At 39.9% G+C, this 24,383-nt stretch overlaps 1 protein-coding gene across 2 annotated transcripts in view; it reads right to left on the bottom strand.

Moving 5' to 3' along the window:
- Zfhx4 (zinc finger homeobox 4) overlaps nucleotides 1–24,383 on the bottom strand; it is a 185,742-nt gene that overhangs the window by 12,335 nt on the left and 149,024 nt on the right. For both annotated transcript variants that reach the window (XM_087897245.1, XM_087897246.1), the window contains exons 5-10: nucleotides 21,807–21,875; nucleotides 14,246–14,359; nucleotides 8,272–8,405; nucleotides 7,869–8,069; nucleotides 7,204–7,321; nucleotides 934–6,330 (exon numbers count right to left, since the gene is read on the bottom strand). In XM_087897245.1, the coding sequence (XP_087753371.1) occupies nucleotides 934–6,330; nucleotides 7,204–7,321; nucleotides 7,869–8,069; nucleotides 8,272–8,405; nucleotides 14,246–14,359; nucleotides 21,807–21,875 (6,033 nt within the window). The remainder of the gene's footprint in view (nucleotides 1–933; nucleotides 6,331–7,203; nucleotides 7,322–7,868; nucleotides 8,070–8,271; nucleotides 8,406–14,245; nucleotides 14,360–21,806; nucleotides 21,876–24,383) is intronic.

Raw genomic sequence — 24,383 nt, 5'->3', positions numbered from 1 at the left:
GAATACTATGCCCATGCTCCCAAAAACTGGACTATGGATATTTTCTTTTCTTTCTTTCTTTCTTTCTTTCTTTTTTTTTTTAAAGAGGGGGAAGTGTCTGTATTCTATCAATCATGTTTTAAATAAACGCTGATTGGCCAGGCAGGAAGTATAAGTGGGGAAAACCAGACAGGAAGTAGAAATGATGCAGTGAGAACAGGAGAATTCTGGGAAAAAGGAAGATGATTCTTCGCACTCCTGCCCAGATCACCAAAGCAGCAGGATATGATCTGCCCCACTGAAAAAGGTACTGAGCCATATGGCTAACATAGATCAGAAAAATGGGTTAATCAAGATGTGAGAGTTAACTAATAAGAAACCTGACCTAATGGGCCAATCAGCTTTATAACTTACAGAGTCCTTTGTGTGATTTTTCTTTTGGGGCTAAGTAGCTGTGGGGAACCGGGTGGGACAGAAACCCCCAACAAACAGCCCCTCATGTTACATCTCTTGGAAAAGAAAATACCAGTAAGTACATATTTTAGTGTCTTACCTTCTTAATATGCAAACAAACACAAAGCCACATAGTATTAAAATTAACAAGTTAATATGTCTAAGAGGTGACTGTGTAATGGTAAAAATAATCCATTTCTAGGAACGGCTGTGATATAGCCCGATGTTTGTTCAGGTTTACCTCCTTCCTGGTTAACAACTATAGCTAATAGTGTGTGTGTGTGTGTGTGTGTGTGTGTGTGTGTTGTGTGTATATATGTGTATAAATATGTGTTGTTCATTGTGTGTGTGTGTGTGTGTGTGTGTGTGTGTGTGTATAATAACTTAAATTTCAGTTCTGGAATGTGGACATGTAAATGTACCTTTTCTCCCATGGCTACATGTGATTGGCTACCTATTGCCACCTAATTAGCTCAACTGACTCTCTTTTAAAAGACTTACTGTTTGAATTTTGAGGGAATCCAGGCAAGGAGGAAGGACCATTCATTCCAGGAAGAATGACTGGAGGAAGGCCGGGGAGTCCAGGGTAGGCTGCCGGCAAGCTGATCCCATGGAGCGAGCAGTTGTCTGTGATGCCTGCCTGCTGGACTGTTAGGCCCAGTACGTCGGAAGCTTTCTTTATACGGTCTAGTTCTTGCTGGGCCATTAGCTGTCGAACGGTGGTAGGAGCTAGGTAATCTTTCTCCCGATCAAGCTGACTGCCCACAGTCTCCCTCACTTTGGAAATGTGCTGTTTTGAGAAAATATGATCTCGAATGGACAAGCGGGCAGAGTACTTCACACCGCAGAGGGTACACTCCGGTTTGGTGCCTTCCGTTCCACTTTGATTGATCATGAAAGGCTTTCCTATGTTAATTTTAAACTTCTTTTCCTTTGCCCTGGCATTCTGAAACCACACCTGCACCACGCGTTTGGGCAGACCGATCTCGTTTCCCAGCATTTCACATTCTTGCATGGTTGGAGTCCGATAGTCACTGAAGCAAGCCTTGAGGACCTTGAGTTGAAGGTTGCTCATCTGGGTTCTAAAGCGCTTGTGACCTGGTCGGTCACTGCTTTTGGATTTAAAGGGGTTGCTAGACCCAAATGGATTCGGTGAGCTGGGGTCAGCTATGCTAGACGTTTCGCTGCGGTCAGCATTGTCATCAGGGTCGTCGGTGATGTAAAAGCTTTGGTCATGGTCACCATCTTTGTCATTGAAATGGATAGACGGACTTGTGAGAGAAAAGAGAAATTTGTCATCACAGACCTCAGTGGTGGGTGTGGTTGCTGCTTTTGGCAAAGAGTCGAGAGTTTTGGTTTCTTTCGGAGACAAAGCAGGTTTCACCTCAGCAGATCCTCCTGTGTTTTCCATTTCTGTTGCCCCCTCATCTCCCGTGGTGGCATCACTAATAGCCGTATTAATGGACGATGTCTCATCAAAGTCGGTTTTATTCTGATCATACCCAGCCTCAGCTGAAGGGGCATTTAAATTCTCGACATCCTCGGGACATTCGGCTTTGAAAGAAGAAGGACTTAAGAGATTCTTCGGAGACAGCTCTGCTGTTTTACTAACAGGCGTTGACACCGTTGAGGCCAATTCATTCTCACTAGATAGATCGATTTTAGTTAATGGCAAAGATGGGTAATCAAAATAAATGTATTTCTGTGGGCTCTCTCCCCCATCTTCTGTGGATACTAAAGGGCTTGGTGGCAAGCTGTAACCTGCCTGCTTCCCTTCATTCCAGTGGCGAGAGCGAATGTGGCTTTCTAAGGCTGACTTTGCTTTAAATAGAGCTCTGCAGAATGGGCACCGTTTATGGGACTGGGCAGGACCCACCGCCCGGAACTGCCCTTTCCTCTCTCGAGCACGCGTGTTCTGGAACCAGACTTGGACCACTCTTTTCTTCAGCCCCACTTCTCGTGCAATGTGATCAAGCATTTTTCGGGTAGGGTTGGAATCCAGCAAGTACTTTTCGTAGAGAATTTCGAGCTGCTCCGGAGTGATGGTGGTTCTCAAGCGTTTATCGCGGTGTTGGTCTTCGCCGCTATTCCCGCCCTCCTTTTCACTGCAATTATTGTCTTCCTTGTCGTCCAATTTCCTTTTAAGGGAAGCAGCAACACTGGCGGGGGCTGTGGTGTGGGAAGTACTGGTCTGTGGTGGCATTTGCGTGAGAGAGCTCCCCAGCAGCTGTCCGGTCATCAGCGGATTGTTGGGGTCAAATATCATGTAGGGCATGTCCATGGGCCTTTCCAAGAACGGAGAGTGGAGGAATTGGTTTTGAGCAGCAAGGAAGTGCATATGTTGGTGTTCCTTCCAAAGTTCCAGGGTTGGGAAGGCGATGGTACACTGATCACATGGGTACTGGAGTAACTGTGGAGGTAGTGTGTTCTGAAGTGAAGTCATGGAAATTTGCAGTGGACTGGAAGGGATTGGAGTTTGAGAAGCGGAGGGAGGTCTTCCGATCAGTTGGGTTTGTTTGGGTGGCTGTGGTGGGGGCTGAGATATGGATGCCTGTTGTGGTTCTGAAGAAGTCGGTACTGATGGGGGAGCTGACTTGGTGACTTGAGAAGGAGGAGAGGGATCAGTCTGCTTTGTCTTTTCTGCAGGATATTCAGGTTTTGGAGAACTCTTCTCAGGTTCTGGCTTGGGAGATGGAATCAGGGGTGTGCTAGCCCCAGAGCCTGAACTGGCTGTGGGGGCTGCAATGTTTTTGGCTGTATCTGTTTGTCCAGATGCGGTGCAATGCTTATATACCACTTGGTCAGTAGCATCCATGGAGTCTTCTGTTTGGCTTTCATCTTGGACATCATCATCTTCATCCTTATAACACTGCTTTTTCTGATGTGTGATCAAGTCAAAGATTCTGGGGAAAACCACATTGCACTTTTTACACTGGTACTGCATGTTGCTTGTTCTGATATACCGTTCATTGGTGAGTTCTCTTTTTTCGTTATCTTTCGCTTCTGCTTGGTTCTCATAGCTCTTCCGTGCTTTCTGACGAGCGTTCTGGAACCATACAACAATAACCCGGGTGGGGAGGTTGAGAACAGTAGAGAGCTGTTCTATTTCATCATCTTTTGGGTAAGCATTTGTGTCAAAAAAGTCTTGCAGAACCCTAAGCTGGTAGTCTGTAAACCTTGTTCTGGATGACCTTTTGCTGAATGAGGCATCTGATTTGTAATGTTCTAAAGACGTGGGTTGTGGCTCAATTCTGATATCTTCTAAAACAGTTATAGGAGGGTTACTGAAGTTGTAGGGAGAGTCCTTATTTCTCTGTCTCTCCTTAAAGAGTGTATTGCGAAACCAGTGCTTGATGACTTTTTGGGAGAGGCCAGATTTCTCTGCCATTTCTTGGATCTGTTCTTCACTTGGAGAATTATTGATGTCAAAATAAGCTCTCAGGATTTTGAGTTGATCATCCGTAATCCGGGTCCGTGGCCGTTTGAATTGGGAGTGCCTTAGGAAGCTGGGATCGAGCCCCAGCTGCTGCTGGCAAAGCTGAGTGAGATCGGCAGAGAGGGTCTCCATCTGTGGCAGCTGCAGGGCGAGCTGAGGGGGCAGTGCAGGGTGCTGGACCGGCTGCATCATAATCGAGGGAAAGAGGGGGAGATCAAGAGAAACGGGCAGTTGGACCTGTGGGGGTGCCGTCGGGGGAGGAGGCGGAGGAGGCGGTGGAGGAGGAGGAGGTGGAGGTGGTGGAGGAGTGGGTGGTGGAGCTTGCAGAGGGGCTGAGACTGCGTTTGGGATTTTCACGGGCACCAGAGTAGAAGGCTGTGGGGGTGCAGGTGGCAGGGGAGGAGGCGGCGGAGGAGGAGGAGGTGGCGTTTCTGGGGAGGAAGGAGAAATTGGATAAAGCTTGTCATAGGCCTCCCTGTATTGGCGAGCAAATTTCTCTAGTGCTCCATATGGGAAAAATTGCCCATGCACATGTTCTTGGTGACTCTTTAAAATAAGAACATTCGAGAACAATTTACCACACGTTCCGCACTCCAGCTTGTCAGAGTTTTCGCCTTCTCCAATTTTGCCCTTCTTCTGGACCTTCTGCCTGTTCTCATTATACTGAATGACCAATTCAAACCCGAAGTTCTCCAGTAAAGCTTTGGCTGCATTTCCCCTGGCCCCTGAGGCGATCCGGGGTGGAGGAATACAGGGTTCTAAGGATTTTTGCTTCTTTACGTCTTTGCTGTCTTTGAGTCCTTCGTTATCACTTGTAAATTCTGGCTTTGGTTTTTCTTGCTTTTCGGTCACCTCTTCCGCCTCCTTGTAAGATGGCATGTCCTTCATGAGCTGGCAGTCTGTACTTGCCAGGCTACCTTGCTCTTGTTTCAACAGTTTGCTCGTTTGCTGTTGCGGCGGCTGCTGTGGTGGGGGCGGCTGTTGATTTTGCGGCGGCAGCTGGGGCTGTGCAGCCTGGTATTGCTGTGCTTGCTGTTGTAGAAGTTGAAGCTGCGTTTGGCCAACGTGATGCGTTTGAATCTGTTGCTTCAGATCTTCGAGCAAGGAACCAGCCATGCCTGTCATACCTGGCATCCCAAACGTGGCAGAGCTAGGCAAGCCCAGATCTGGCCCCAAGCTAAACTCTGCCCCAGGTATGTAGAATGGAAAGAGAAACTGGGGTTGCTGAAACTGGAGCAGTGCCTCTGGGGTCATTGGGAAATGAGGCAAGAAAGCTGGGTTTAGGAACTGTGGCTGGAAGAACGCAGCCTGCTGCTGCAACTCCTGCTGAAGTTGCATCTGGATTTGTGCTGGTGACCGCGGTGGTAGATGATGGGTAGGTGGAGCAGAGATTAATTCGGGAGTTTGCTTCTTATTTAATTCTTTGGCATCTAAGTGGGTATCTTTGCTGTTGACTGAAGCTAAGCTCATGGAATCTAACATCCCTTGGCCAGGGCTGTTCACATTGGATGTGATGCTGTGCCCACCGGTTAGGTGCCCACTTGGCTCCAGCTTTGCAGCCCTGGCCTTGGTCTGGTGGAGCACGGACCTCATGTGGATCTCTAAGGTCGAGCTTTGGCTGTACGCAACACTGCAGATGCTGCACTTGTAGGGCTTGTTATCTGTGCTGCTGTTGCTTTCCTGGGGGACAGGACTGGAGGCTTCTTGCAGAACCTTTTTCAATTTATGCAAGTGAGACACGGAGTTATAATGGACCAAGAGAATGTTCTTTTGGGTGAATGACTCTTTACACACTGTACATTTATAAGGACGAGATGGATCAAGGAATTTTTCCATTGTAAAATTGGGTCCTTTTCTAAAAGGTAAGGTTCGCTTTGGTTCAGAGCCCAGGTCATCTGGAGTAGAGCTACTGTCACTTCCGACAGGACTTGCCTTCCCTTCATGGTCCACTTCATACTCTCTCTCCATTTCCTGATCTAGGCCATGGTCATCCTGGGGCATCGTTTCACTCTCTGCCCAGAGTTCACCGTTCATTGGCAAGGAGGCATATAGCTGCTGGAGTTCAGCTTCGCTCAGTTCGGGGTGGCCCGCTTCCAAGTGTTTTTTTAAAGCCTGGAATGTACGGAAACTCCGCTGGCAGAGGTTACACATCGTAGCGGCCCGAATTGCATGATATTGGGAATGTATCTGAAGCTTCTGCATAGTTTTAAAAGCCAAGCTGCAATGATTACAACGATACTTATAAACATGGCGGTCAGAAACTGATAAGGGCTGCCGTTTTGGTTGCTCACTCAGTTGATCGTGCAGAGTGTCTGAGATTTTTACGTCCTTACTGCTGCTTTTATTCCATTCTGATGCCTCCAGGGATTCCTTTGCTGGTTTCTGTTCCTCGCTCTTTATTTCTACACTTGCCTTTGAATCTTCAAGACCTGCTATGCTTTTGTCATCCACTGGGCTTTCACCTGTGAAAAGAAAGCAGAAACATATTCTGGGGTAAGAACATCGACCACTTGAATGTCAGTAAGTGTAAGTGGGAGCCAGGAATGATGGTTTCCTAATTGAATCTGCGTGGAACTGTTATTGGGTTACTACCATGTGCAAACACTACACCAGGTGTCCATTAGAAGATGAACAGGAAATCACTCCTGACCTGAAGGAATTTAAGGGCAGAGAAGAATGCAAGTCAAACATAACCACAGTGCATTGCAAGAAGCACTTTACCAAGGGCTATGAACTTGTTCCTGACTTAGCATATTTTGAATGTTCTTGGCCATCTGTTACTAGGATTCTCTAAGGACGGTAGAAATAGTCATGGTGAGAAGGTCTCAGAAAATGGTGCTCTGAGGAGCAGCACAAGTCATTTTCCTTTATGTCACTGAAAAATGTCTGTGAAGATGGAGTAGTCTTACAAGGGGGATCTCTTCTACAAACAATCTTGATTGATGTGAGAGAGAGAGAGAGAGAGAGAGAGAGAGAGAGAGTCCACTTTCCTCAAGAATGAGTACCCTGATAGATTCAATCCCAATCCCAATTCCAATTCCAAGTAGTCATCTCTAAACACATGCACATATGGGCAACACCGTATGTGTGTGAAAGAATAATGAAGTGGCAAGGACTCAGGAGGAGTTGGATGAGGAGAGAAAGGGCTGGGAATGAACTAAATTGAGTATTTGTTGTTGCAAACCCCAAAGATAATATATATGTGTAAATGTGTGTGTGTGTGTGTGTGTGTGTGTGTGTGTGTGTGTATGTCTTTGGTAGGATAATTTGGGAGCATTGTCACTGGCAACCTTTGAAAGTTTTCTGCATGCAGCATCATCATAAGGTAAGCATACCTGAATATTTTCCAGACCCCTCCGCTGACATGACTGCAGGCGGGTCCCGCTCCGACTTCTCGGGGGCAGCTGCTGGCAGTAACATACTGTTTGGCATCATTACATCAGGGACAGGCACCTTTGAACACCAAAGGAATCGGTGTTAAGTGTGCTCTGGAGTCGCTGAATATATATTTGAATATATGTGTATACTGGAATATGTAAGTGTGAATATACATGTATGCTGGAATATAGATTCACACAGACATATAGATATTAAAGATATATATAGATAGATATTACAGTTACAGTTTTCTAACCAAAATAGGGACATCTACCACTTCAATGTTGTTAGAGTTCTATATTCTTCTTTTAATGCTATGATGTAAAGGTTTTTGGGGAATAATGTTAACCAAGAAACTTTTAAACTGAAGGTATCCAAAAAAGGTCATTTCACTGTAACAAAGAGAACCACAAAATGTCCTTAATTAAGCCATACTTCATATCATATTTTTTTCTAAACAAGAAAGACCACAAATGGGTCTCCATTGTGACTTAGATGGCAGAGTCAATAAAGACCTTCTAGGAGCTCAGGGGAAATTACTTTCTATGAGCCCATCATTACAGATGTATATGGATAACAATACAGGCCCCATCAATTTTGCATTAGCCTTCAGCATCCTTACTGTCATAAGCAGTTTCTCCACACAGTCCGGAGACACGCTGTGCAAATGGGTCAGATGCAGCTGGAGGTGCATTTTGTTGCTGAGGACATCCTGGCAGAGGGGACAGCAAATGACTGGCTGTACAGAGTGCTGTGACAGGACATGCATCTGGATCCGACTTTGGTCCCTACTATTGTAGTTGCAATAAGGACACTGGTAGAACTGGAAAAGATTGAATAAACATGACCGTTATTAGCTGCTATAATCTGATACCTTCAGACTGTGCGGCGCAACATCAAGAGGCATTACTAGTGTCTACGTGATTTCAGTTGTGCACAGAGTTGGAGATTTGGAAATGACTGGGAACCTAGAAACAACAACAAAAAAATGAACTCATGCACCAATGGGAAAACTATATATTTACCTGTTCGTGACAAAATTTATTGTCCTCTGTAGGTTTTGACCTTTTTGTTCCTGCATCTTCTTCTTTCGCCAGCAGGAGTGGCTGTGTGCCCCCTGACACGTTGACTTTCAGCTCCTTCTCTGGGGTGATTACTCCTAATTCCCAAAATGGATAGAACAACTCAATTTATAAATGCAGTGTTACAATCAGAGTAAATAAAGCAATTGTGACTCTCAATCTACTGGATCAAACAACAACGAAAACCAGACATGCAGTTGTATATGATGCTAATCTCAGAACACAAAAAGCACTCGTCCTTCTGTCCACTGAGTGGACACTGCCCATCTATTTTAAACCGTACTCCTGTCTTCTGTTTAGATAACCCTAGATGGCCTTGAGAGTTTCATCAATAACATGTGTTCTCTGGTGTCTCAGTATGCCTTTATCACATTAAAGCAAATCTACTCCCATTCACAAATACTGACTTAGAAAATCGTTATTTTCTCTCATGTACAATGATATAAATTTCTAAATTCATAAGTCCTGCGAAGATTTCAAAATCCCGAGAACAGCTGATTGATGAGTTATAATTCAGAAATGAAAAAATAATGTTTATGTTGCAATGGGATTTAGAGTTTTTAACATTTTAAAATTGAATATCTAATTCATTTCTGCTATTGGTGATTTGAATAGTGGACATGGGAGTTTTAGAAGGTAGCTAGCTATGCATACAACACTACAGCAAGAATCTCAAGAAGACAACTGTTTTATGAGTCTAATTCAAATATTTGTGTTAATGATGATTAAAATTTTACCTAGTTGAGTAGTATTAATGTGTAGAAACCTCACATACATCAAAGGGGGGAGGGAAGCACAATTCTAATTTTCCAATCTAAGAGAAAATTCTCTGCAGCATCAATTTGCCTGGTAATCTCCTCTAGAAGCTGGATATTACAGCGACATCGGGTAGGCATGTCACATACATCTCACGACAAACACAAAACCTCATTTACCAGCCATTCCAATCTCATCATAGCACGGCATCATCTGACCTTTTTTCTGGTGTTTATTATGAGTATTTCTAATTTTAACTTTCAATTTTCACCATCTTCCAGTCAATTTGCAACTAAATTATTTCCAGGGTGAGGACACTACCACTGGACAACTGGGTGCAAATACATCTTGAGAGGCAGTGGAGCTAAACCATTGATTGCTATCAGACCCCACGTAGATGCACACAGTCCAGGGCAATCTGCCTGTATGCTGCACATGAAGATTTATCTTGATTTTTTTTTCAATCCACATACAGTTCCTATAAATGAACAAATTGCACCTTATTACAAAATAACCCAATTTTAATTTAAAAACGAGGTCAAGGATGTTTTAGAAACAAGTCAAAATGGAAAGTAAAAAAGATAGAACAAAAAAATCTCATTCTATTTCTACCTTAAGTAGAATGAATGCTTTGGACCATATAAATGCTTCAGAAATTTAAAAATCAGGAAGAAAGTTAAACATATGAAAGTAATTCTTAAGTAATCAAAATTAAAATAGGATGTATTTGACAAGATAACTGTGGTTTTATTTCTTTGGTGTTCATAGTGGATGTGTCATAGTGGCCAGTCGCTCACATACTCTTTCAGATACTGCTTCTTGTTTTTATTTAAAGAGGTATAATTATACCTACTTCATTCACTTAGAAAAACTGTAAATGTGTTCTACTTATTTGAAAAGGTAACATTTGAGTAAATTTGAAAAAAGGCTTACAACTCTTATTATATTAATTAAAAATATTCAAGTATTTGATGTCCAATGAGATTTCCCCAAACTGGGATGTTTTCTTACAATTATGGAATCAAAATTTATTTTTATTTCTCAAAACAAAGAAAGCACATACTCTTAATGTCACTTTAAAGTGCTAACTTCTTTAAGAAAAGCAATGTGGAACATACTTGCCAATACAATTAGCTACTTAATGTGTCAGACCAACTTGTACAAAATGATTGTCATTTAAAATAACAAGTGTCTATCAGCTGTCTTCTCCTGATTGACTTTTCTTTAAAAGTTTCCATTAATGAGTAACAGTATTTCCTGAAGAGAGTAATACCATGTCATATTCCCTTATATTCTTTAATGGACAAGATCAAATAATAATTTGACTAAATTCCCTGTAGTGTCACATACAAGCTGAAAAATAATTCCCATAATTTGTTGTTTGCAAGTGCCTTGGAACATCAGAAGTAAAATTAACTTTCTAGATACTTCTAATTCTACTAAATATTCAGCCATGAACCCATTGCCATGAACATTTATGAAGGATACTTTAAAGAATGACTAACAGTATGGTTGGAAGGTGTGCAATGTTATACATAGCCTATTCATTGGTGCAAATGTTTGACATAATAGCTATGTGTATATAAGTGATATACTGTTTTAATTTCTATGCTCATCAATATTCATTAATTGAGTGATTCTTGATAATAATAGAAGGCAGGAATTCCAGGACTCAGTAATAAGACACACTCTGGGGTGTGCGCAGGTCTTCAAGGTACCCTCGATAGGTGACCTATGTACCATTACATACATTCTTTTTTTTTGTTTATTATTATATCAAATTTAATACTGAAGCATGGCTGGTAAATTACAGGAAATCAAATTCATGGTCTTTTATCTGAATTGTGTTATGCTAGAAAAAAAATGCCTTGTATTAAATGAGGTCAATTAATTTTAGGAAAGCTTTTGATTAAGTTTTGTGATTACTCTTAGTTTATACGTGCAACTTCATTTGAAATAAGGCCTGTTTGTTACCCTGGAGCAGAAAAAAAATTGAAATGAGATCACAATTTATTTTGTATCGTTAAGGACACCACAATATTCTCAAAGAACAATGTCATTTTAATGAATTTTAACTAAAAAATGAAGTCTAATTACAAATAAGCACTGCCAAATACATGAGCCAATGATTATCTGTCAGTTACAGGATTATTTAACTTGCAAGAGATTGCTAATATAAAAATGACATAATTCATTTCAATTCAGATGCCGCCTACTTAATTCTCAATCCCTAAAATACAGAAGGCTGTAAAATGGTTTATATTCATAACAAGTCAGGAAATCCAATAACACACATGTTACAGTGAACCTTGAAAAACAATAAATCAAAATGCTGAGTTATTACTTACAAGTATCTATATTTGATAAAGTTTGAATACTTTAAAATTCAGATGTAACAGATGTTGTTCAACTCAAGTAATTCAAAGTTATAATTACCAATACAGTATTTTTTCTAATGAGACTAGAATGGAAGGATAATTTTAATTGCAATAATGAAGGTTAATTTCCATCTTTCTTCATGTTTACTCCCTTATTAAAAAGTGGTCCCCTTAGCCATGGCAGAGACATATTACATTTTCAATGCAAATGTATTAATCTGGATAAACTCTATATTAATTCTCATACTGCACTGAGCTATAATTTGGATTATAATTAATCTAAAGTGGCACTAGATTTAAATGACAATATAAATGAGGCATTAGGAAGCTTTTCTATTATGAATGAATATTCAGCAAATATAACTTGCATATTGTCAAGTCTCACTTTGAAAGCTCTGGTCCTTCAGATTAATGTTAGCAACAGAACACAGCAGCTTAACAACACAGTGCTCCAGACATGTGCTAATTCCTTCTTACCTAAAAATTCCGAGGTTAAAGTGGGATCAATCTATTTTCCCATCTAACATACTAACATAGCAATTACTTTGTAAGTTTGCTTTTTTTCTTTTGACAATGATAACTAGTAGAAGAACAAAAGAATATAAATAAGTGGTTATCTAATCATTAAGTACACTTTTACAAAGAACAACCATCATGGAATAAAGTTTCAATCGGGGAAGATTCAGTTCAGAAAGCACAGAACTTTGTTTACAGTTCCTGTTCGTTTTAAGGAACAAGGGCTGTCTCAAACACTGCTAGGTTTCAAAGCTAAATATTTGCATCTCAACATTTGCTTTTAGTTTTCTCTTGGTTAGAGCTCATTTCAACTCTCTGTACCTGGGGATGCGTTTTTACAGCGATAACATTTATTTTAAATAACTGCCATTATGCAATGATCTGCTTTTCCATATAGCGCAACCTTGTCTATATGGCACAATTAGGAATCAAAGAAGAACAATAACTCATCGGGCCATTAGGGAGCAATTGAGCCCACGACTTATGCAGAGCAGTAAACTGCACCGTGGAAACAGAGCTCCTGCATCGCTGCTGTGATGCTCAACAGTAATATGGGATCCATTTTCAAAAATACTCCCACAATCCATCCCTGGCGAGGTCCTAGGCAATAGATGTTAATATCAAACTTCATACTTTACATCTATGAGCACTCAGTGAACCCTGCTGTGATTTCTTTCTATTTTATATAGTCCTCTGATAAACAAAGGGGTAACGCTTTGCAGTCTGCTCTGGTACAAGTGCATCAAACACCAAATGAAGAGAATTCTACCATCTGCAAAATGGCAAGTTACTCATCTCAATGAGGTCCATCTTAGATGGCATAAACTGGCTATCCTTCTGTTTTCAGTCTTTGTTCAAATGAGATCTCCATGGGGCTATCCCCAACAATAGGTATTTCAAAGTCTGTGTCATTTGCCTCACGAGTCCACCTATACTGCTATGGCGTCTTTACAGAGGAGGCTTTAGGTGCAATACTAACCATAGGTCCTCTTTGCCTAACTCAAATTAGAATCATATGTTTGACACTATGTCCTAGAAGCAACTAACAATGAGACTTTTTTTCACTGTACTGTTCAGAGAAATTTAGCATTAAAGAGTTTGGGGAAGAAGAAAAGAACCTTTTATTACCTTTGAAAGGAAATGCAAAATTTAGGCATGGAAGGACTGAGCTACAAATATGTGATAGTTCAGATTTAAATAAACTCATAAGCAAAAAAAAATGATGAATTTTGTACACTCCTGTATCTTTCTACTGAACACAGGGCTTTTTATATGCAGCTGTCACTGGAATTCAGAGAAAAGATAGATGACTACCTGAGACTAATAGGCTTGAACTCGTTTCAGCACTTCTTCTGCTTCAATGAGTCCAACATAATAAAACTAGGTATAGCGTGCAGCAAAAGTGGCCAATGTAATATTCATCGCGACCACAGATTTCCATCTCATACATACAAAGCATGGATGAAGCCATATATTTGCCAAATCAAACACAGAAAAAGCCGTAGGTATCCACACCAGATGCTGGCCTAGGGTTTGTTTGTGCACAAGTAAATGTCATGACAAGAAGGTTTGTTTTCAAAGACAGTAGCTTTCATTACTGGGATTTGTCTATTCCAGAAGACCAAAATTGCCCAGCACCTAATCCCTTTTCAATGATATTTCCTTCTTCTTAGGCCGAATCATCTGTAAACTTTTCCACTGGATTTTGTTTGAAATGCCTCAAATAGAAGCCCTTAAAAAGGGCAAATTCCTGAGTGTAAGTTGAGAGAGACAGAGAAGACAGAGAGAGAGAGAGAGAGAGAGAAAGAGAGAAAGAGAAGCATTCCTTTTTAGGGTTACATAGTGTGGGAGGGTGCATATGATTGAATGATAAAATTCAAGTGATATCTAATCCTGAGCTTATGAAAAATTAATATGCCATCAGAGGAATCACAAGTATAGCTAAGATTAATGAAAGGCGCTTAAAAAATTACAAGCACACAAACTGATTTGATTAAAAAATAATCTCACTAGTCATCCTGTAATATTCTTCAACTTATCCACATCTATTCTGTCAGATGGTTATGATTAAAAATAGGTCAATGGGAGGCTACTGATAGAAATCACATGCAAAATGCACACACCATGAATAGTAGTGGGAATGTTCAGACAGTTTAAAATGAATAAAAGCATTTAATGAGCTTCGTTGGGGGATGCAGGGAAGGGAGGTTGGCTTCGGGGAGTGGATGAGTATAGGAGAATGAATAGTGGACAGTCGAGCAGCTTACCAGGGTCTTTGTTAGAGTTCCTGCCTTCAGCGTTGTCCCTCTGTGTCTCCGTCTCATCATCCTCAGTCACTGTGGTAGGCTTCAGAACTCCTCCTGCCTCTTCACCATGGTCTTCTGTTGAAAAAGCGGATCAGTGAGAAGAATTGATAAGTCCAGAAAATGTCCACTAATATCAACTGGGTGACCTTTATCACCCAGTATATCTTTGAATTTGATCTATGAATTGTCTATACAACTTCCTACTTAAAAAATACACATTGAAGCAGAAGTCTGCATTAGAACTGTACTATATTAACTATACTCATGCAAATTTTTATTCAAAAGTATGGCATTTTTGTACTCAGAGAGTATTTGCATGTTATTAAAAGGTACTAAAAAGGTACCTTAAAAGGTATTAAAAGGTAAATTGTTTCTCCTATAGTTTAATCTGCAAAAGATAAGGGAAAATGAGTGGAAGGAAACTATAATTTTAATCGTCGAACTTTTCATGGGCTAGGAGCATGGGCATGTGAACAAGCCGTACACACAGAAGAAATTCTCAGTAAGATAATATGGGAACAATGGTTTACATAAAGGACAGGTGTTCTTCCTGCACGCCGACTTCAAATCTTGGATGGATTCCTTAAAACTTCTTTAGATAAGATACCCAAACTTCAGTTCCACTGGGGATTTGTTTGTAAAGGAAAGCTACACAGGGCTTTGGCATAGCGCGGTACTTGTCAGACAACTGTACCACCCCACACCTCATTCACAGGATCACATCAGCTAGATTACATGGAAATCCTCATAGTAACTCAAACCTACTTAATTATTCTGTAAATCTCGGCTATGGCACTGCTGGTGGATTAATCTGTTTGCGCAGTTAGCCTCTATGCCGGGCTTGTGCAGCACTAATCCGTGAAAGGCCCACTGTTCTCTTTCATCCTGCGATCATTTGTCTCTCAGTGTGCTGATGTCACATTTTAATGAATTTTTAGCAATCTGAGTAATGCCAGATAACCAGGCTCACAACTCCCCACAGCATGGCATGCTGTTTTCATTGCAGCACAAAAATAAAGGCCATATTCCCCAGTTCAGGTAGGAATTACATAAATTAGGAGAAGAAGGTAAAATGGGATTTGAAGCACCAGGCTGTACAATTTCATAAAATCTTTAATGACCATATAAATTAACCCTGGAAAGGCAAAAGGTCATCAGAACACATTTGCATACACTCTTCTATTTGCTTTTGATAAGCAGAGCTTTTATGCAGAGAACATGATACAATTAACCCTTCAATAACCATACAAAATGCTGCTACGGACATTTCAAGTGTCAAGCATTCACTGAAAATTACACACTGAATAAAATTTTCATTGCAAATGCTATAGTGATTGAAAGGGGAAATCGTGGCCCTCTCCACACCCCATGTTTTATTAATAACATTCTGGCAGCAGAATGAAATATCCACTGTCATATGTAGCAGCTGAGGACAAAAAAAAATCTATTTAGTGGTTCAGTTTTCAGCCATGCTCTGCAACTGTGCAAGGAAGAAGGAAAAACAGGACATTTAATACATTCCAAGTAAGAGTTGGGTCCAACTGAGAAACACCCCCCAACCCAGATGCACTAATATGGGTGCATTCATTCCAGCTTTGCACTTTGCACATGGAGGGGGGAGACTTGGTAAGACAAGCTAACTGCTTGAGAAGGTGCTGCTTTGCACAGACATGCAGGGAGATTTCACTTTAAGAAGACAGATCCTCGGTGTTTGGTAGCTCTATATCACTCTCCCTGTTGATGATAAGCTGTGATCATCCCACCCCGCCCCCATCCCCACATCTGCCTCTTTTACAACAGCCGGCTAGGCTGTGGGTATGGTGCCTGGGTGCCTGAGAGGACTTCAAGAACTGGGAGGCTGAGATCATGACCAGATTAGGCTGTGTCCCTGCCAAGTCCACATGCACACGTGACATGGTATCAAGTGCCAGGCTCATGACAATTACTTTTCAACTCATCCTGAGGAAGGATGCAAGACTTCTTTGAGTAGATTTACTGGACCTTCCCCCCAGGGCTAGAAAATGAAGTGTCAGTGTGCTACTGAGAGGCCTTATCTCCAGGGGACACAAAATTGTAAGGGCTATCGCAACCCCCATTAATAAAACATTGTGTGTCAGAAAAAGAAAAAAATATGAAAGCATTAAAAGCAGGCTACAGTATAATCTGGGTCTCATCAGCCAGATTTTTGTAAGTTCCTCGTCTTCATTTTCTGGTATGTGTTTCAAGTGTGAGAGAAATTCCCAGACATGTTCTTCTATACATCACTGTGGTGTCTGACCTCAACCTGACCCCGGCAGCAGTTTGAGAAATCTGAATGTGAACAAAGACTCTGTGTCCACAGCAGGGAAAGATTGTGGGATAGACGCTCCCATCAACTTAATGGCAAACAGCAGTTCTGAGGCCATAACTTTGCCTGGCTTCTCCAAGCCACAGATCAGAGCCCTGAATGGTGGATTTCTCTGCCATGCCCCTGCTTCTGGGAGCCTTGTTTTTTTTCTCCCCCTCTCTATTTTCAGTTCTGCCTTTGAAGTAGGCAGGCAATTAGCTCTAATGCTCAGGCAATTCAGACCTGGTTTGTGGTTTAGAAGGCGAGCGCTGTTTATTACAGGTAGGCTCTTTGGAGCCATAAGAGCTCTGCAAATTTTTAATCATGCAAAAAATAATCACAAGGTAATTTCTCCACACCATAAAATTCCATATAAGCCGGAATAAAAGGTCACTTTCATTCTCAAAGAGAGTTTTAGAAATAAATTTGACATTCATTATATAAATAGGCTTTAGAGTCAAATGTAATGTGAAGAAACCCCTTTTGCTAACAAACCTGTAGGCTAGGATTTTGGATGAGGAGAAATGACTACATTCTAGCTTAAATACCAAATTTCCTCAATTGTAAAATGTCATAAGATACAAAACGTCTTCTAGGAAAATTATAGACAACCTGTTAATGCATTAAGAAAGCGCCATAGAACTGAGAAGAGTAAATACTTTATGAGAAATTCTAAAACAAACAGGCTGCAGCAGTTCTCAGGTTTACGGAGACTCTACAGCATTCCGTGCAATTGTAATGAAGAGCCGTGGAGCTTTCCACAGCACCGCTGGGCTTACAGCATATGCACTTCCAGTCTCCTTTAAAAGTGAAGAACGTGGAAAAGAAAATACTTATTTACATGCTGAACATGAGGGTGTATATCTACTTTAGCTTAAAATGAGTGAGCTTCCTCTAGAATTTCCCATATATCAGGACAAAGAAGTGGTATTTTCATTTTTCAGTATGTCAATAGACTAGGATAGCAATGATTATTGCTGTATTTACTATATATACAGCTGTATTTACTATATATATATACTGTATTTACTATATTTACTATTTATACAGAAGTATTGCAGACACATGACCCGACTAACTTTGTCAAGCATTTTAAATATGCCTGAGACGGTGATCATAGGCTCCTTCACACCCACACATCAAACAGATTTAAAAGGTTTTGCGTGATTTGCTTAGAATATTTTCATTTAACTATAAAAGTGGAAAACCACTACCAATTTGTCCTATGATTTATAATGTAGAATTTCTAAGCATATATACCAGTCAGTGCCCTTACACTTGCTCCATAGCGACTGACATGTTTTTAACGTGTGAAAGAATAGCACGATTCATTCATTTCTTTGTATGTGTATTCGTGTGTGTGTGTGTGCTGTTTCTGAATGTGTGCAGCTGCATCACAAGAATGCAGAAGCCTGTAGAGGTCAGAACAGGGCACTGGATCCCCAGGAACTAGAGTTACAGTTGGTTGTGAGTGGTTCTGTGTCTTTGGGAACCTAACCATGGTCTTCTGAAACATCAGTGAGTACTTGTAGCTGTTGACCCAGGTTTGCACACTTCATGTTTGGTTTCCGTGTAATAATTGTACATATCCATAAAATATGGTGTGGTATTTTGATATACGAATAATAAGATAATTTATACACATATAACGTGCAATGATAAAATCAGGTTTATTAGAGTTTCTGTCTCCATAGCTATTTACAACTCTGTGTGTGTTGGGAACTCCTCTCTCATTCTTCACAGAATAAAACCAAATGCTATCAATGATCACCACGTTGTAGTGCTGTAGGACATTAGAACTTACTCCTGTCTAATTCAAAAGGTTGAAATCAACCTTTCCTTCTACCCTTCCAAGCCTAATGATCACTTGCCCCTTACTTTTAATAGATAGACCAATTCAGCTTCATTACATACTTTTCAAATCATGTGAAGAAGAAACAGAGAACAGATAGTAACTCAGACATCTTCAGTTTTATATACTGAGCATCTGCATTTGAAACACATACTTGGATGAGAATTCAACCCTCGACTCCTCTATGGCCTTCTTGTCCAGTATCTTCCCTTTGAACTCTGTTCTCTCCCTGATGTGCCTACATCTAATTGCCTGATTAAGCATCCACCTCCTGTGGCCTTCATCACCTACAGAGAAAAATATCAATCTTTTGGCATAGCAAGGACACCTTTCTGACACCTAGTCCTGATCTATACCAAAGACTCATATTTCTTCAAATGATCTTTAATAAACTGCTTGAAAACTGTAGAGTTCTGGGTGTTAAAAGAACCTGGAAGGTGTTTTAAACACACATTGTTGAGCCCAGATATAAAGTTCCTAACTTAAGCAGGTTTAGCCTTGAGTTATGTCTGACTATGTCTGTAATAACGTTCTTTTCATGTTATGTTCCTGATTCAGGTTACATCCAGTAAGCATTGTCTGTAATGGTCATTCCTACTCTTTATGTCCTCTTGTGTACCCTTATTCGAGGGGGTAAAACACTTTTCACTGGATAATTCTCCCCTTTTCCTTTGTATCCAGCTTAGAAAATACCAGTTTCAACATCAGGGAAAATCAATTGAAAATAACCACTTCGTAGGCTTCTTAGGTGCTGACGTGCAAAAATCAGTTAAAAGTGGTTCTTAACCAAAGTATGTATTTAAAAATAAGTGTCCTATTATCACTGGTATTATTCATCATTTCCTTCTCCAACAAATTTTTCCTGAAATTTGAATTAAAATTAATGTTTCTGGGTGGATTTGTGGTTTTCTTTCTGTGTGCCGATGTTAAATAACATTATATGTCAAAATTGGTTGTACAATATGTATTTACACTACAAGTAAATATTTTATGAGAGTAGAGATTTAACTATATAATATATATTTATATATGCAAGAATATTTAAGCAAACACATGCTTAAAGCACTTTGAGATGTCTCTGGGATATGGCAGACAGAAAGAGAATGCTGACTGAAAACTGAATTAACTTAGGAGAGGAAACTGGGAGAAGAAAAAGAGAAGTTCAGACATTATCCAGTTCTTCTACTTCTCCTCAATAAAATTTAAAATGAACTTTTGCTTTAGTAATGTATTCTCAATTTGTTTAATTTCTTTTAAATTTTCTTTCTACTGAGTCACATTTATCACATGTCTGTCTTTTTTTTAAAGAAGAAAAAATTAGAAGTTTGACTTCTCCTCATACCAAACATTCTTCTGGCAGTCATCAGTGAAAACACAGCCCACTTCTTGTTCAGCAGATGTTAATTTCCCTTTTTGTGAAATACAGGTCTCATGGAATTTATTGTTTGGGGCCATGGTGTACCTCTCAGAGCATTCTGCCTCAATCCCCTATGTTGGAGCCTCTATCACTGGACAACTAAATACTGGAACACCTCCAGTTGTATTCTCTATCCATATTATCTCTTTAGATAAACTCACTAAAACACGTGGCATTAAATTACCCCACTCTACACACATGTCTAAAATATATTCCAGATCCAGACTCAGCATCATGCTTAGCAAACCATTTTCTCTCTGTCCCATATTCACCAATTTAGTTTGCAGTCTGAACATCAGCTACAAACAGGATTTGTTTTTTCTCCTCATGCAGATATCCTCATCCTATTCATCAGCAAACTCTGTTTCTGCTCATAATTAGTGAAGACTAAATTCTAACTAAAGTCGATCTCTTCTATTGCTTGAAGTTTTGCATTTCACTATTTTACTTAAGCTTACTGTGACTGAACTAATTAGATTGTGCCTAGTTTTGGGTGTATCTTACACATCTGCCTTTCGCATTCATTACTCTTCCCCTGTGTTAGCCTTATTTAGCTTCTTGTAATGAAGCCAACTTTTTCCCATCTTCATGGGGTGGTATTCTCCCAGGTTTTTATTCATACCTTCCAATTTTCATAACTCAGGACTTATCTCATCAGCCACTTCCTCACCGAATCCTCACCACTGCTTCTAAAAAGATACCTTACCTTTTGCTCAAATGATAAGGTCCTAAGAGCCAGCAACCACTATCATCTCTTGGATTCCCATACAGTGTTTTGACTTGTAAGTCTGCAGTGAGGAGGTTCAAGAATTTGCATTCTTTTTGAATTGAATATAATATATTTATACACCTGATATGCTAACTTATTCAGTAAGAATTTTAATTAAAACACAGATGCCTTCCCCTTTCCTCCCTCCAACCATATTCTTCCCTGATCCCTATCAAATTCATGGCTTCTTTTTTATTTCATTTTTACTGTAATATATAAATGGAATGTGATGAGTCCATTTAGTGTTGTTTATATATATATATATATATATATATATATATATATATGTAAACATCTTGGAGAGCATTATAGCAAACTACAACTGATCAAAATGCATAGAAAAATGATCCTGGGGTGCCCATCCCCAACAGATACATCTACAATATAACTCCTGTGCCTAAGGCTCAGGAAACATCAAAGAAAAAGGGTGGAAAGATTGTCAGAGACAGAAAACCAGGCAATCTGCTATGAGGTTGTATATCCAGAAATGACAGAAAAACTGCTCATGATACTTCAGCAATATGGCTGCCTAAATAATATCTGAACAAACACAGCAACAATAACTGTGCTAACATAAAAGGGGAAGATTCATGTGCCCCAAGACTGAACAAAGAATCTTGGCAACAAAGGAGTGCTGAGAGATCAAGCCTTCTACAGGATGAGCACCCCAATTGGTATCTAAACCAAACAATCAGCTTAGAAGTTTTATTCTTACAATATCTTATGCTGTGCTCATACCATTTATATAAAGACGCAAAATTAAGAGCTCTTTTCTACAGATCACATACTTCATATCCTTTACCACAGCTATTTGATCCTGAATATTTTTCACTACCATTTGCATAGAAATGTTATTTCACAGAAGGGTCTCTTATGCCTTACCCATACTGTGGAATGGTAATAATGGTATACAAATGATATAATAATGGTATACCAAAGTCACACCTTTCAGTTTTGCTGAGAACCTGAAACTGCTTTACAAATTAAATCCATTTATATATTTCTAAAAACTGAATATGCTTAATCATGCTTTTAATTCATCTGTATAAGGAACAGAATAAAGAAGTTCTGTGGCACATTGGTTCCATAAATTAGGTGAATGACAGGTGCAGCTTATTTTCGACAAGAATAACTTATGAAAGGAACAGATATAATTACCTGAGGTTGCCCTCAACTGCTGCTCTGCAAGTTCTTCCTCACCGGTCCTGGCTCCCACAGAGGCAGTTTCTGTAAAGGACATCAATGTAAGGAGTAAGCACATCATATCTAGGACATAACTAATATTATAAGAACCACGAGCAGAGTTGTCATAAAAAAAAATGAGTGCTAGGAGATGCGTACAAGACTAGAACTCTTTATATTCTAGTAAGCAGTGGCTGGAGAAATTAGACCAGGGATGGATAGGCTGATATTTAAATCCTGGTGAGCAGCAAAGCACAGCAAGTTTTGGGGTATGTAGACCCCCAGACCCTGAATTTCCTGTAAACAACTTGTTTTTCAATGCTTTCAGCTGCTCTTGAGCAAAACAACTTGTTTTCCTGTGTTTGCAACTGCTCTGAGCATGAAACCCTCAGGAGTTCCTGATGGCAGGGGAGTGGTTTCTGGTGGCTGAGGCATGGCTATCTGTTAAGGATCCCTATATAAGCTGCCCTGGAACAAAATAACGGGGACATTCTAGGGGGATTCAAGGATGATCCATGTCCCCGTGTCTCTGTCTCTCTGTCTGTGTGGGTGTCGATCTCAGAACCTTGCCCGAGACTCGTGAGCCATCATGTAGTACAGGCGCATATCGTAGCACATGCGAATAGCAAGAGCAGATGTGGTGTGCTTTACAGCAAATGCAACAGATTCGAAAACCATAAAAGCAGGCACAACTCATTTGAATTCTTAGCCTGTGATTGACCAAGTTTATGTATATATGAAGATAATGGCACTTTAAATCCATAATGAGCATTCTCTTACTTACTAAGTAAGAGATAATTGGTATACTTACCAAATATCCAAAAGAAAAACATGGCTTATGACAACTGATGGGAGAGACCAAAGAAAGCCTCTTACATTTAAAAAGAAATCTAAATAATGACTCTGTCATTAGTAAATTCATATCTTTATTGGCCACCAGGGCAGAAATGGCACCAACCTACTGGCTTACTAGCCTTAACTTCAAACATAAATAGCTATATTCATGTAACTGCATTTTTTTCTTTCTCTTGTCTCTTGTCTTGCATTGCATGCTGCCAGAAGAGAAAAGTAATAATAAATATCACTCAGCTACAAGCCTGTGGCTTAAAACAGTGACCTACCTACAAGATACACACTTGCAATAATGGCACAAACGTAATGGGAGCAATCAATGCCCCTTTTAAAATTGTATTTAAGGACCATTTCATGAGATGGAACCCATAACTGACACTGGTAAAATGGACAAGAACATGAAACAAGATAGGTTCTTGGCCCTAGAGGAAAATCTACTATGATTATTCTTCTAAGGGACATAGCAATAAAATGACTCCTAGTGACATACTTGTATACCCATAGATCAAAATATCACTCATCAGAGAAGCTTCTTCTTGCATTTTATGGTAATTAAAAAAGAGACTCATAACTGGAAAATATGCATGGAGTGAGAGACTTTGGAGCACTCAGCTCTAAATAGGATGCCTTCATCAACATACCCACCCCACACCTTAAGGCTCAGGGATCTATGTAGTAGAAGAGAAAGATTTTAAGAGCCAGAGGTAGTAGATGATTCCAAGAGGGAAAAATTTCTCTAAGACACAACAGGAATAGTACGTTTATGAACTCTAACAGACTATAGCAGCACACATAACACTTGTACTGATTCAAACTAGGCATACCTAAGGGACGAGATGGGAAAATAGACACAATTCCCACACTAAAGCAAGAAGTTACATGACATTGATACTTGATACACTGATAACTGGGAAAGAGAAAATCCGTTTTCTCTAACAGAGTTTCTCTGAGCATATTAACCATAATCCAGGGCAGATCCCATGCTCCGAAGTCAGCACAAAATGGACTTCATATTTTTTATAGACATTTGTTGGGGAAAGGTGGTAGTTTTAATTCATTTCATTTGTTTGATTTGATATTTGTTTTCTGCTTTTATTTTGTTTTGGAGAGAGAACATAAAGTTGGATAAGTAGAGAGGTGGAGAACTCCTTTGAGGAGATAGGGGAAAGGAAATAATATGATGAAAATATGTGAAAAACTTATGAATAAAACATTTTGAAGAAAGAAAAGGCTAGACTTTAGATATTGACTTTGATGTTTTATTTTTTTTCATTCTGAATCAGTTTTCCCTTCTCTTTTACAACATTCCTTGTCCTGTGTCTCTGTTGTATGTCTTGCATTTTCCTTTTAAAGAACAGTGTTCTCCTCTACAACACCCCATATACTGTAAACTCCTTTTTTTCCAATCTGACACTTCACTAACATTTCAATTGATAACATTTACTGATAATAAACCTTGAACAAAAACACATGGTTCCACCATTTTCTAGGCATGAGATCTCAGGTAAATTGTTTTCTTCCGTATGTCTTAATTCATTCCATTTAAAGCAAAGATATCACTACTGTGGTGGTTTGAAAGAAAATGGCCTCCAAAGGGGTAAAACTGTTAGGAGGTGCGATCTTGTAGGCACACATGTGGCCTTGTTGGAGGAAGTGTGACACAGTGAAGGTGGGCTTTGAGGTATGCTCAAGCCACACCAA

The sequence above is a fragment of the Myodes glareolus genome, chromosome 16, assembly GCF_982192425.1.
Source record: "Myodes glareolus chromosome 16, mMyoGla1.1, whole genome shotgun sequence".
NCBI classification, from domain to species: Eukaryota; Metazoa; Chordata; class Mammalia; order Rodentia; family Cricetidae; genus Myodes; species Myodes glareolus.
This window is presented reverse-complemented; position numbering and strand designations above follow the sequence as displayed.